This window comes from Lichenostomus cassidix, chromosome 4, assembly GCF_008360975.1.
Source record: "Lichenostomus cassidix isolate B80296 chromosome 4, HeHo_3.0, whole genome shotgun sequence".
In the NCBI taxonomy this organism is placed as follows: Eukaryota; Metazoa; Chordata; class Aves; order Passeriformes; family Meliphagidae; genus Lichenostomus; species Lichenostomus cassidix.
In genome coordinates this window covers 44,004,081-44,018,592 of record NC_139484.1, presented here as the reverse complement: position 1 = coordinate 44,018,592, position 14,512 = coordinate 44,004,081, and the positions used below count along the sequence as shown (strand labels likewise).

The 14,512-nt window shown below is 40.2% G+C and overlaps 1 protein-coding gene across 6 annotated transcripts in view; it reads left to right on the top strand.

Moving 5' to 3' along the window:
- The window catches only part of CRACD (capping protein inhibiting regulator of actin dynamics), a 125,661-nt gene extending 111,200 nt beyond the window's left edge, over positions 1 to 14,461 (top strand). For all 6 annotated transcript variants that reach the window (XM_085058887.1, XM_085058886.1, XM_085058889.1 and 3 more), the window contains 6 exons: positions 1,467 to 1,535; positions 2,847 to 3,029; positions 4,430 to 7,853; positions 8,824 to 9,014; positions 10,100 to 10,265; positions 13,112 to 14,461. In XM_085058887.1, the coding sequence (XP_084915013.1) occupies positions 1,467 to 1,535; positions 2,847 to 3,029; positions 4,430 to 7,853; positions 8,824 to 9,014; positions 10,100 to 10,265; positions 13,112 to 13,272 (4,194 nt within the window). In that variant the 3' untranslated portion in view covers positions 13,273 to 14,461. The remainder of the gene's footprint in view (positions 1 to 1,466; positions 1,536 to 2,846; positions 3,030 to 4,429; positions 7,854 to 8,823; positions 9,015 to 10,099; positions 10,266 to 13,111) is intronic.
- Positions 14,462 to 14,512: the final 51 nt, after the last annotated feature.

The following is a 14,512-nucleotide window of genomic DNA, read 5'->3' as shown; positions in this document are numbered from 1 at the left end:
CAGTCTCGAAGGATAAAAATTAAACCAAATCAAGGTATATTTTTCCGCTTCGCAAGTACTCCCTTCTGAAGCAATCAGGTAAGGTGAATCAAGAGCATCCTGTGTGCCTCAGAGCACAAAGTGTGCAGTGGGACTGTGGACAGGTTTTGGGGATGTACCATCTCTACCCTGGTACTAGGTGAGTCTGTGTTTGAGATCAGCATAGGTTCTCTGCAGACAGCCTCCTTGTTGGGTCCTGCAGGAGACCCTAATGTCACCTGGCAACCTGCAGCTCAAAGGATACAATAGTTCAAGCACTAAAAACCCTCTCAAGTACTTTTGTGTAACATGGAAGGAGAAATTCAGTTCTTACCACCTACTCTTAAAAATATTATGTTTTGTAAACAAAATGAACGCCTTTTGCATAATCCTTTTTCCAAATATTGAAGGATCAACCATCCCTACTCAGAGGTAATTGGAGACACAAACAAACCAATTTTACATGCATAATGTCAGCCAGAGCACTCAGTACTTTCCTTTCATTTATGCGCACTACTCATTACCTGTGTTATCAGAGATTTCTGGTGCATGGCAGCTTCACTGGTTTCTGCTCTTGTCTCATCTGCTCGCCTTGTAACTCCTTGGCATGTCTGTCTGCATAGGTCCTGGGGTGGGGTAGCTTCTGTCAAAAATTGGTGGCCAGGACCAGACAGAGCTGCTCTACTTTGAACAGGTTTCCTGTGATGCTTTGTGACTTCTGATTTTCCCAACTGAGTAACTCAGATCGATGGCAGGAATTCTGGGTTTAATTTAACCTGTAGTTGTGAAGCTGATTTTGTAGCCTTGATATTAACGATTGTGTGGTGTAATGGGATCCCAACACACCTTAGGTTGCGAAGTAATACTGTGATAGAATGATTAAAATCAATGTTTCTGGGTGCGATGAATGCTGCTTCAACCCCTGTGCCTTGAAAATTCTTCCCTGTGATGGCTTGGAGAGGGACAGTAGCTAAAGAGTCTTAGTCCTCCAGGCTTTCCTTGCTCTGGAGGGACTGTTAGCTCTGTAAAAAGTCATCAAGACCCTGGAGTTGAAACTCCTTGCAGCAGAGGTAATGCCTGAACAGGCTAGTATATTTTTTCCTTATGTGTAAGTCAGAAGGAAGTAAAGCCATGAAGACCTGATCAGAATCCTACAAAGCTGTGTTCTTTCTTTTGTTTGGAACCTGATTTTCTTGTTAAGGAAGCCAGTGTTTTGCCTTTTGTAGTGTTTTGTACCAGCAACTGCTTCTGTATAGACAGCAGTGCTTCCAGGAACAGTGAAGAGAAACTCAGAGCATGTAGGAACAAGAATGGTTTATCCATCAGTCCTGAAATGATAGGAAAGAGGGGAAAAATCCTGCCCTAACATAGATGACTTCACAAGTCCTTTGAGTCATGTTTATTAGTTCCTTTACATTTTAATACTTATCTGTGGTAATCTTTCCTAGCCCACTGGCGCTCCAGATTTCTTGAGAGCAATGAGTTTGATTGAAACAGGACATGAAGTGGAAGAAAAGGTAAAAAGAAAGCTTTTACACTTGGTTTGCACTTGATTTGCATTCTAATTTTAGATATTAGAAGCCTGACAGTTTTTGCTTTCATGCATTTTTCATTGTTCGATTGATCATCCAATATTTTGTGAATGCTGTGCAGTTTTTGGAGCTAGTAAATAAGCAATAACTAAGATTGAGAAATCTTCAGAGCTGATTGCAGGAAACAGCAGGACTCAGTCTCTGCCAGTCTTACAGCATTCCTTTATTTGATGTATTAATCACAGAGTCATAATTTTCATAAGTACTTCTACTACTTTGTTATGCCTGCATGTAATTCAATAAGCATATGCAAAATGTTCTTCAGCTTTTAAGTAATTGGTTCCCTGATTAGCATATGTTTAACCTCAGAAGATTACAGAGCTGTCTTGAAAACAATGTATGTGATTTTCTTTCCTTACAGAAGATGTTTTCTCTTTTTTTTTTTTAATCTCTCTGTCTTCTTTTTCCATTTGTATTATGCCAAATGCAAGTTTAGGATGATAGCTTGAAGACTTATGGAAGAGACTGATGACAGGCTCATTCTTACATGCCTAGACATACAGTTCCACTGTATTTATTCACAGGAGGAGTCTCGCTGAATCACTTTGCTTATATTTGCACTTTCTGAACCCAAGTATTTGAAGGGCACGAGAAATAAAGCACCCATCAAAGCCAGCGCTGTCTTAATTTAGTTTTTTGCTGTTTGGCGCTGTCTTGGACAACTCCACATGACTCTGGAGGGAAGGTTTTCCACAGGCACTGTGCCAGTCTGAGATCCAATGCTGCAGTCATCTCCCATGCAGATAGTACAGCTCTGTAGCTCTTCTACTATGATGCTTAGATAAGTCAATCTGATTTGCTTCTGCCTGAAGTGTATAATCTAAATTATTTAAAGATGTAGATCTTTTTTCAAAGTAAGCAAACTTTAAAATGTCCCAGTGTTTGATGTTCCTTAAAACCCTACCTGTGCCTTTCCCATTCCCAAAAAGTTCAGAGTGGAGCCAAACTGTGAAAAACTTCAATAGAACGGTCTAAGTAATTTTAACATGAAAACTGAAAAAACATGTAGTACTGAAAATGGGAAAAAATTAGAGCTGTAACATTCATGTCCAAAGCTTGTGATTTGTATAATGGAAAACCAGGGTTTCAAATATTTGCTGTTAATTCCTTTGAATTCAAAAGTGCAAAGACGTGTGTGTGTGTGTGTGTGTGTGTGTGTGTGTGTGACTTATTTATTTATTTATTTAATGGAACAAATAGTGTAATAATGGTTTCTTGTGTTTGTGATACAAACAGCTCACTCCAATCAAATCAGCTCGGCCAAAAAGACAATTTTCCTGTTCTGGCACAATTGAAACAATCAATTTGGATTCAGTTCCCCAGGCTGTTGCTCGTCTAGACAACAGTGCAGCTAAGCACAAACTGGCAGTGAAGCCAAAAAAGCAGAGGATGTCCAGAAAGCACAAGAGATTAACAAAGGTATTAAATCACTGGCCAAACAGTGAGAAGAGGGTGATTACTTTTGAAGCTGGGTACAAAATAACCATAACTGAGTGTACCAGGATCTATAGACAGAGGACTTAAGATGTGATTAGAACTGTTATTTGATCTGAAACCCTAGCTGAAGAGAAGATGCAAAGAAGTTTTAATATTGCCAGTTGAGACAAATACTACTTATACCTGAAGTACTTCCACTGGGATTTTACCCTGGGAGAGCTTTCTGATTCTAATTTCTCTAGTAAAAACTTTAGGTCATAAAGGCCTGAATATATCTGCTGCTGTTAATGCTGCTGTGATACAGGCAATCAGATGGTGCAAAATTTGGTTGGGAAAAAAACAGATCCTCTAAATCTGGCATGGGTCCTGACGGGATTAATATCTTTGCCTTATAAGAAGGAATAAGACTTAAGTAAGGTAGCTCTTGCAACATCTATAGAGAGAAACATCAAGTTCTAGCTTTGTACACTTACTGCACATCTGTTTTGGTTTTTATCCTGGCATCTTACTAGTTCTTGTAAATGGGAAAAGACTATTAAACTACATAGGGTTCAGGAGAGGCCACTGCCCTTTCTTCTGCACCACTGTACTTGCATTTATCACTCTTGCAATGAAGAAATTAAATATAAACCTCTTGTTTATACAAAATTATTAACTGGCGCCAAATGATGGCTCAACAAGAGATAGCTAGACAGGACATTAGCTGAGCTGTTTTCCTCAGGGGAAGCACTCTTCAGGTACCAAACAGCAGTATTCCTGGGAAGCTCTGGGTTTGTTGCCCATACATGTTCCCACAGTTCCTGCAATAGCACTGGAGCCTTAGCACACCTAATGATGAAGATATCCTGGCTCAGGATTTGTGAAAAGAAAGCAAATTACGTTTCACTGAGCAGTATTCTTTCCTGGCTAGGACTACTGAGCTTCTTTCTGCAGGCAACAGCTTCTGTCTCTGCAAAGTAACAGTTAGATTTGCCATGCAAGTACTGGCAAAACAGTGCCCCAAGCAGGCATTAATTATTTCAGGCTTAAAGGAAAGAGTTCTAAGTAATAGAAAAGTGGGCATATGAAATTTGTGCTCTATTCTTTGGGCTTCTGCAAATTTGAAATGGCAGGTCTCAATGTACACCAAATGGTGATCCAGTATTTAGCATTTACTGCTATTACTGTTGGGATGTTTTCTTTCTTTTAAACACTATCATCCAAATAGGTGAGAGACGTGGGATCTATGATGATTTAATCCATAAATCGGGGTGGGTATGTTGGCTCATGTAAATCACTGTTTAAAAAGTTGGATTTTTTGCATTTGCAACTCTTTGTTCACTGCAAAGGATAACAAGCCAACAGGCAATATTGTGTAACTCCAAACTTGTCTCCAATTTTAGGGATCACAAAGTTTAACAATAACAGAATTTGAGCCAGATGACCTAGAAACTGAGCTGTATGAGGACATATACCCAGGTTATAATGGACGCTTCACAACAGACAAGCTAATCCAGGACAGAGATGAGCAGAAGCAATTTCAGCTGGCAGAGGAAAAAAGAATTGAAGATCACTGGGGTATCCTTGAAGCCGAAAGGATAAGACAGATTGTAGAAATGGAAGAACAAAGAGAAATGGAAGAAAAAAGGTGCCAAGAACTTGAGGAGATGCATAAAGAACAGGAAAAAAGACATGAAGAAGAGAGGAGGCAGTACCTCCCTGAAGGAGAGATATCCTTGAAAATAGAAGAGCAAACAAGCCATAAAGAGGAAAGACTGATGAAGGCTGAAAAGAGGCAAGATCTGGAGGAGCAGAGGTGCCAGGAACCAGAGAAGCAGAGGCAGAAGGAGTTGGAGGAGCAACAAAGACAAGACCTGGAGGAGAAGAGACGCTGGGAAGTGGAGGAGCAACAGAGACGAGAGCTGGAGGTACAGAAGCTCAAGGAACAGGAGGAGCAACAGAGACAAGAGTTGGAAGAGAAGAAGCTCAAGGAAGAGGAGGAGCAACAGAGACGAGAGCTGGAGGAGAAGAAGCTCAAGGAACAGGAGGAACAACAGAGAAGAGAGCTGGAGGAGCAGAAGCTCAAGGAACAGGAGAAACAACAGAGAAGAGAGCTGGAGGAGCAGAAGCTCAAGGAACAGGAGAAACAACAGAGAAGAGAGCTGGAGAAGAAGCTCAAGGAACAGGAAGAACAACAAAAACGAGAGCTGGAGGTACAAAAGCTCAAGGAACAAGAAGAGCGACAGAGACAAGAGCTGGAGGAGCAGCGGCACCAGCAATGGGAGGAAGAACAGAGACTAAAGCAGGAGGAAGAGAAGCACCAGGAATGGGAGGAACAGCAGAGACTAAAGCAGGAAGGGAAGCACCAGAAACAGGAAGAGCAACAAAGACGAGAGCTGGAGGAGCAGAAGCACCAGGAACAGGAAGAGCAGAAATGTCAGGACTTGGAGGAGGAGAAGCATCGGGCATGGGAAGAGCAGAAGCACAAGGATCTGGAGGAGGAACAGAGACAAGAGCTGGAGGAGCAGAAGAGGCTGGCACTGGAAGAATTAAGGCAACATAGGACTGAAAAAGACAGTCAAAAGGAAGAAGAAAGAAACTGGCTGGAGGAACAAAAAGAACTCAAGAAACAAAATAAGGAAGAAATACAGAGAAAAGAGCTAGAAGAGAAAGAGCTTCAAGAAGTTGAAATAAAACTGAAGCAGGAGAAGGAAACTGAGAGCCTCAAACAAGAGAAGAAACAGGAGGAACAAAGACAGCATTTGAAGGAGAAAGAAAAGATAGAGAAGGAACAAACCCAGCAAGTGACTGATAAGAAAAAGAAACGGGATGAGCAGAGGAAACACAAGCTCACAAAACAAATGCACATGGAAAGTTCAGATGGAGTACTACAGGATGAACCGAAGCAGCAAAAGGAACAAAATGGACATGAATGGAACAAGCTGAAAGAGCAGAAGGTAGACACAGAAGGACAAAATCTTCAGCCAAAAAAAGAAAAGTCCTTGGAACAGCCACAGGAAAAAGATCAGTTGTGTTCTGCTGGAGGGGCGGATAGGCATCCAGCAGAGGAGAAGCTCCAAGAAGGATCGAGTCCCCAAGAAGTCAAACAGCCAGACAAAGGGAATAAAACAGCAGAAGAAATGCTAGCCCAGAAACTGAAGAGAGAAGTTGAGGCTCAGGAGCAAAAACGCATAGGGGAAGAACTTCGGTGGCAAGAGGTAGATGAAAGACAAACGGCATCCAGACCCTTCACATTTCAAGTGTCTTCTGGAGATAAACAGATCATATTTCAGAAAGTAAATCTGAGTCCTGTCATGCCCATCAAAGGAGCAGGACTCTCTTCTCCATCTGCCAAAGACTGCAGGGTGCACACTATCAGTAAGGGTTCTCATTCCCTCCCATCATCTGTGTGTGTACCCCATACAGCTATTTTGGTTACTGGAGCACAGCTGTGTGGCACAGCAGTGAATCTGAACCAGATTAAGGACACGGCTTGCAAGTCATTACTTGGCTTAACAGAAGAGAGGAAAAATGTGGATATTCCTTCTCCAGAGAAGTCCGAGAGAAAAAAACAGGATCCCAAACCCAGCAGCAGTAAAATGAAACATGCTCAAGAGGCACTGAACAACCAGGCTGTACTGGCTGAGTGGGCCTCTATCCGCTCCAGAATCCTAAAGAACGCAGAAAACAACAAATATAATGAGAGAGACCGAGTAAGTGCCTGCAGGCACAGTGACGACTGGACACCCCGGGGACGTGGTGGTCCTCATGGCAACTTGAGGAAAACCCTCTCCGCAAATGCAAAGTTCTCGATAACACCAGCATGGCAGAAATTTTCAGAAGTTTCAAAAACCAGTTCAGATGCTGAGAATGTAAATGTGGCAAAAGGCAATGAGACAGTGGCTGTGGGGAGAACCACTGGCTCATCTCCTGATTCAAAGGAGGATGTGGTTTCCACTTTTAAGGATAACTTAGCTGAAAAGCCTAAAGAGAAAATGGAAACCCATAGTGAAGTGACAGACAACACTGAAGGCTGTAAATTTGCAAAAGATCTTCCATCTTTCCTTGTTCCAAGTTCTCCACATTCTGTGGGTAAGGAATTACCCCAGCCAGAACCTTCTAGTGCTCTGGAAAATCAGCAAAATAACAGCACTAAAAAAGCTGATAAACCACCACCAAATGGAGAAGAAAATACTTCTCCTTTTGGGATAAAGTTACGAAGGACAAACTACTCTTTACGTTTTCATTATGATCAACAGGCAGAGCAAAAGAAAAAGAAAAGATACAGTGCAGGAGATAGTTTTGATGGTGTGCCTGACCCACTCACCTCAACAGAAGGTGAGAAAGAGTCCCCTGTTTTCGCTCCGCAAGAAAGTACATCTCCTGGCACAGGGAGAGCAAACACCCCTGGTAATTTAAAAGACTCTTCAGTTACTGTGGTAGAGTTTTCCCCACCTGTGGGCACCCCAGTGGTCCCACCAGCCCCTGGCCAGAGTGCTCTACCTGCTCATGAGAAATCAGCATGTAAGTCGCTGGTCCCACAGAAACCTGCTTTAGCTCCAAAGCCCACCAGCCAGACCCCACCATCATCTCCTCTCTCTAAAATAAACAGATCAAACCTATCTGAAATGCTGGCACAAAGAGTGGCTAAAGCTGAATCAGATGGTGGCTGGAAAAAAGAAGACAGAGCAAATGCAGTGCACCCCACACCATCCAATGATAACAAAAACGAAGAGGAAGAAATCAAAGAAAAGAAGTCATTTTTTCCATCTCTAAGTATTCCATGGAGAGAAAAAAATGACAAAAAGCCTGAGCCATTGAAGAAAGGTATGTGTCTTTCAAATCACATATAGCTATTGTCTGCATTTCCAAAATTAGATACTCAAGGTCCAGAGGAAGACATCTGGTCTTAAGCTGTAATTTTCACCAGGCATGTTACTTGTGGAGGACCATAACTTTTCTTAGGGTTGTCTGAATGAGTGTGAATTCCCATGCCCATGATTTAATTCATAAGCCCACAAATGCAGTTTGACCAGAGCAACCTGCTTAAGAAAGTTATTTTCAAGGAGGTAACAGAAGTGTGTGTGTGTTCCTCGGCAGAGATGTGACCTGTGCTTCTAGTTAGTCAGGTGATGGACTCTGTGGGCTATGTATAGTGATTTCATCAGAGCAGAGGGTGCAATTTTTAAAATCTACATTCTACTGTTTCTCATTTTAAGGGAAGTTTATGTAGCTTAAAAAATACTAAGATCTAGGTCACCTTATCCTGGGCAAAATCTTTTTTTAAGTAATACAGCTGGGCACAGAGGCAGTCTTCAGTAATGAAAACAATTAGAGTAGCCATAAAAGCTCTTCAGAGGAGGGTTGAAAGCCTCTGTGTCCTGAAATAGTATTCTGTACAAGAGGGAAAATTACCCTTTCAGAGTAAAAATACTCAAAAGACTGAGACAGGAATTCAGCATTTCATTGGGAAATCCCGATTTTTTTCATTCTTGAATTTTGCAAACATCAGGACACTTCTAAAAAAACAGTATCTCAGTGGCATTGCTGCTTCCCACCCCCCATAGAAAAAAAAAAAGATAAATTTGGACAGCTGGATGAGTGTGTCAAATTGGGTCTTATTCCTGAGGCATAAAATCTGTTCCAGGATTTGCCATGCAGTCCGCAAAGGTCTGTGACTGACATGGCATTCAATGGGCTTAGGTCCAGCATTTTCACAAGGTAGAGAAGTTGCAGGGGTTTTCTCAAGACAAGAGATGTGCATTACTCAATCAATTCTTGTCATGTTTTCTTTCAGAAAAGCCTGTCCTCCAGAGCAGGCACTCTTTAGATGGCTCTAAATTGATGGAAAAAGTGGAAACTTCACAACCGCTTTGGATTACATTAGCACTGCAAAAGCAAAAGGGATTTCGTGAGCAGCAAGCTACGAGGGAGGAGAGGAGACAAGCCAGAGAGGCAAAGCAAGCAGAGAAACTGGCTAAAGAAATCGTAAGCAGTCTTTAGAAACCTGTCCATTAGAAAAACTGGCACTGTAATTATAACTGTTAGCTAATTTTGTTATGTGGGAGTATTTTTCTTATGTTTGGTTTGTAAGACTTCATAAAAGCTAAAATGACAGTGAGTAAAATGCATTCTGAAAATCTGGAGTTTCCTCTTGCAAAACTGAGACCTCCAGGAGAAAATACTGCACAATAGTTTGACAATTTTAGTGTAAACTCCGATGATATCAGGTGGTAGTTAATGACAATCATAAGCACAACTACTATGCAAGTGATGGAAAAGAAAAATTGTGTGTAATGTGGTTCTTTCAGAGCTTAAGTAAGTGAGATGTTAGCCTTTAATGCTTGGGGAATAACAACTGGAACATGCAGTTAAAAGTGAATATTAGTAAGTCTGAATTTATTTTTATTGTAGCATGTACTATTTGGGTAAATACAGATGAACAAAAGAAATGAACAATCATGATCCATCCAAATGCCTGAAGCAGGCACTGAATCCAATCACTTCTTTCCTGTTCTCCAAATAGCTATTTACTATCTGTGCCTTTCTATGAGCAGGGAAAGCACTTCTACTTACAGTACCAAAGTGATGATGATGGTGATGTTCTATATAGATACTACAGATGGTAAAAAGGGAAATTACATGGATAACTAAATATATTTTGGTGTTTGTTATGAGATCCAGATTTCTGATGGATACATGCATAACCAGAGACAGACAACTGATGGAAGAAAACAGCAGTGGGTGTGAAGTTGCCCACAGATGCACATGGAGTTTCAGGGCAGTATTTAAAAGGAAGGCTGGCTCAAACTCTTCAGTATTTTGACTGAAATGACAACATGACAAATTTAACTCTGTGGTGGGTTTTTTACAGTCTTTAATAACTGGTCTTTAATACAGTCTTTAATAACCAACTTTGTTGGTTTTAGAAGTATCAGTATTGTGATCCTTTGCCAAAAAGGAAGGTTAAGGAAAGGACAGGTGATGAATGAAAGCAGCAAGTGTGCCATCTCTAACTTGTAGCCATTACATGACAGACTCTCTCATTTAGCAGTTTTCCTTCTCTGTTCTAGGCTGCTGCAAGTAATCAGTCTGATAATAAAAGTAGCAGCAGCAAAACAAGCACACTGCAGAAATCTACAACTCAAGAAGGAGAGAAGAAAATGGAGACTGCTGTGTCAAGACTAGAAAGAAGGGAGCATCTAAAAAAGTCGAACACCCTTCCAACTTCTGTGACAGGTACAGTTGAGAGATTCGGATTCACTCTAGGAATAATGCACTTCAGAAATGGTATTCCATTTTTTAAGAAAGTGAATGAGGTTTTTTTATCCCCTCATATACTACTGCTAGAAATACAAATACATTGCACAGAATAACACAACTTACTAGTTTCTCATGTGCTGGCCATTATGACGGAAATTCGTAATTTTAACAGATTTTTACCAGCTTCCCCAGGTTGCTAAAGTTGCACTGCTGCAATTCCTTAGAATTGCCCCAATTGAAGTTAATGAATTTAGGCTGTCTCCCCAAGCCATATCCAAAATTATTTTTGGAACATGACTAATGCACATTAGAGGGATCTGATTTACCATAAATTGCAATTGCAGTACTGTTTTGCCTTTAGGATGGGTTAGCACGGAGGGGGACTGATATTTAACTTCCACAAAGTATATTTATGCAGGAAATGAAGTCTGTTGTGTTCTCAAACCTCCCAGTTTGTCAAGGAGCAATATTCACCCCACAGTGTTGGAAATAAGTATTCTTAATTGAAAAATGAAGAAAAGAATCAGTTCAGTTGAAGGTAGTCTGTTACTCTGAATTTAAGACTTCTCCCTCCCAGTCAAATATTTGGTGTGGAAGGTTGGAACCAGAACCTACTGCTTTATCTGTCACTTCAGTTAAGTGGAAACTATTCTGTATTCAAAAGGCAGGCAAATTAAAATAAATACTTCCACAAAGGGCGTAATATTTGGGATGGTATAAGGTGATGGCTGAAATACAGACTTGCCTGTATTTCTCTAGCTAACAGTAGTCCTAAAGAAAAGGTTTTGGAGTAGATAGATATTGAGGAGACCTTTTTAAAAGCTGCACAAATGAATTCCATGGGCTTTTTTGAAAGTAAACACACAGGTCAGTTGCATCTATTCAGTACCACACTACAAGAAGAACTATGAAATGCAACTATTGAAAGTAATGAGGTGACTCATCTGAATTGTAACAGTAAAGGCTAAAGCAGTGCTACTCCTGCATTACTGACTATCCTAAGCTGAAAAACCCCTACACATGCCTGTATGCAGTTGGTTCAGCAGCTGGATCTTCACACTGCAGCTGCACACCAGAGCAGATGTCCCCGAGAACTTCACTTGGAACATTTTGGGTTGGACTAGATGACCTTTAAAGGTCCTTTCCAACCCAAACCATTGTAAGATCTTATATAAATTCCCCAAAGCTTTCATGCTTTACAGCATTCTGTGAAACTGTAAAGGGGCTGTATTGCAACCCTACCCCAAAAGACTCAGCATGGTGTTGTTATGCCATACATGGTCAATTCTAGCAGAAATCAAACTCCATCACAATAGATGATGCCAAATTAGATCAAAGGGCCAAAAGCCAATTACCCAAGGTCATTCTGTGTGCACTGGAGTGACAGTTCAGGAAGAAATTGAGGAGGAATTACCAATTTGGAATTATCTAAAGTGAAAAGCATAGAACTATATTGGCCCTTAAGAAGCAGTGACTGGATTTCCCTGTGATTACTGACTACATTTGGAGCCAGGCAGCCATTAGCAACTACACATATACACAAGTATTTGTGGGTAATAAGACCGATTTGGGCTTCCCACAGCTAGAAGAGCATTTAAGACAGAAGAGCAGCCCAGAACATGTTTAAAATAGAAGTCTGCTGAGTCCTCCTCTAAGGACATTAAAAACCACCCACAACTTGAGGAAGGTGGTGTATTTCAGACTTACTTGTGTCTTGTACAACAGGAACTGATAAGAGTGTGCAACCTTTAAAATAGCATTAATTGCCATAGCATTTAAAATAATTAGCTTTTCAAAGTGTCCATCTACAGTAATTGCTGCTGCTACTGTTCATTTACTTAAAGATAAAAATATATGAATAAAGATGCACTAAGAACAGTTTTTGGCATCCATGCAATTTTAAAGCTTCTATGCAATTTTAAAGCTTTTATACACATTCAAAACCTGAAAATGAAATGGAACTAAAAGTAATTGGGAATCTGAACATTTAACAAAAAAAATCTGGCTCCTAAAAAAGAAAATGTGTCAGTGGTAGGAATGAGTGAGGAGTTATTTTGTAAGATTGGTAGAGTTACTCCATAGGTTTCAACTCTGTAGGTTTCAGACAGGACTCATTTCTATCCCGGTTGCCTTCAAGGGCAAGGGCACTTTCTCAGAATTTATTTTCCCATCTGACTTCTACAATACTTTTGTGGTTCTGCTCTGTGAAGTTACTTCTTAGAAATCAGCTGTTTATTAAACACATTTTCTTATGGAGACTGCTGTTCGTCTTGAAGATACTACTTAGAAGAAAATGTGGCTAACAGCTAGAGGAGAAAGTAGGTTTCTTTCTTTTTCAGGACAATCTCTTGGGCAGGGTTAACAGAGGCAGGAAGCTATAGGTCCACTTTCTTCTCTAAAGAGAGAATCTAAATCCTACTGAATACATTTGACTTATATGTGTGCAGCAGCTGCATTACCAAAGAGAACGGAAAACAACAAACTCCCTAGCTTTTTTCCCCCATTGTTTGCTGTGGTGCAGATACAATTAAAATAGTTTATTCAAACAGGAAGACTAGCAAACTGGAAATGTCTTCTTTGGATCTCACAGAGACTGAAAATTTTGTCCCTATTTTTCTGAGTTAGATTAGTTGGGAGTCACCTCTGGAAAAGGAAACTCAGCTCCTCCTAACTTGACTATTTTGAAAATACAGTAAAATTTAACTGAAAGTGTTGAAAAGAAATATCTAGTGTTAGATCAGATTATCATCACATAAACAAAGCACCCTATTCAACTAATGTTGGTCTTTATTTTTTTTCCCTCTCCCTATCCCATAAAAAAGTGGAAATTTCAGATTCTGTTCCATCAACCCCAGTGACAAAGGAGGTGGCCAAGAGATTCTCTACCCCTGATGCTAACCCAGTGTCAACAGAACCAGCCTGGCTGGCGTTAGCCAAGAGGAAAGCAAAAGCCTGGAGTGACTGTCCACAGATCATAAAGTAAACTGTAAAGTTACATCTCTATTGCTGACTATTAATTGCTTTCTTTTATTTATTCTGCATTTTACACATGACAAAACTGAAAATGCATGTATTGGAAGGACTGAAAACTGAACTGATTACCATTTTGCTCTAGCTCACTGTAAAGTCTACTCAAGTCATATATTGCATTGCTTTGACAATTAGCTAAAGGAGGTCATGGCAAAAATTTCACAGCCAGACTCTCTCAAACACTTGAGAATGCTCAGATACCAGATGTAAATTTTAGCAGGTATCATAACAAGGGCCAGAACAGAATAAGGGTTCAGAAGCTTCTTAAAATCAGTGTGTATTCGGTTCTGGAATTTTAGATCTCTCCATCTGAGATCTTGGAAAATTTTTCAGCATTTCATTGTTAAAATTAAGGCAAGATGCATGTTCCCTTCTCTTAAGTCATAATTTCTTTAAACATGTTAAACTGTATGAACTGTCAGCTCTGCCTGCTATTTGAAAGCTTTTTCCCTAATTAAGAGCTTCAGGATACACCATTTCACATGCAAATGATAAGTAGATAGATGGTACCATCCAAATGCTGAGGTAATTTCTTTCATCATAGGATTAATACACTGCATCTATATTCCCTCACTTCTAGGAAGAAAACAATCCTGCTTTAAAAATCAATTTTTTAAACAAATGTCATTAAGTTCTCAGAAAGAAGTCAGGGATTAACTGTTTCTTCTAGTCATTTAAGTGCATCACTTTTTGTGCTTGGCCATATTTACACTGCATAGAGACAGTGATTGTGGATTACAACTTTAAATCAACTGACTGGAATTAAACTGTTCCTGTGTGAATGCAGCTGCAGAATTTGTCTCAGTAAGTTCCCACAGGAGCAGGACGGGCAGAACTGAAGTTAACTGAGAACTGAAAGCTAAGTCAGTGAGAGTCTCAGGAGTTTTAACTCTGCATTCTTCCCGATTTTACTCCACATGCAACTTCAGGGAGTTCAGATAACTTCCTGTACTTTGATCAATATAGCCAGAACACTACAGAAGGAAGTTTACTTACCCCATCTCAGGTATCTTCTGTGGCAATTGAACACTTTATTACTTCACATAACTAAAACAGAAATGTCCACCCCCTCCCTCTTACAAAAAAAGGATAAAGTCCATAAATGTAATAAAAATGTCACTATGCTCAACATCCCATAAAAATGGCTAGGTCTGAATTTTAAAATGTCACCCTATTAAATAAATCAACTGAGT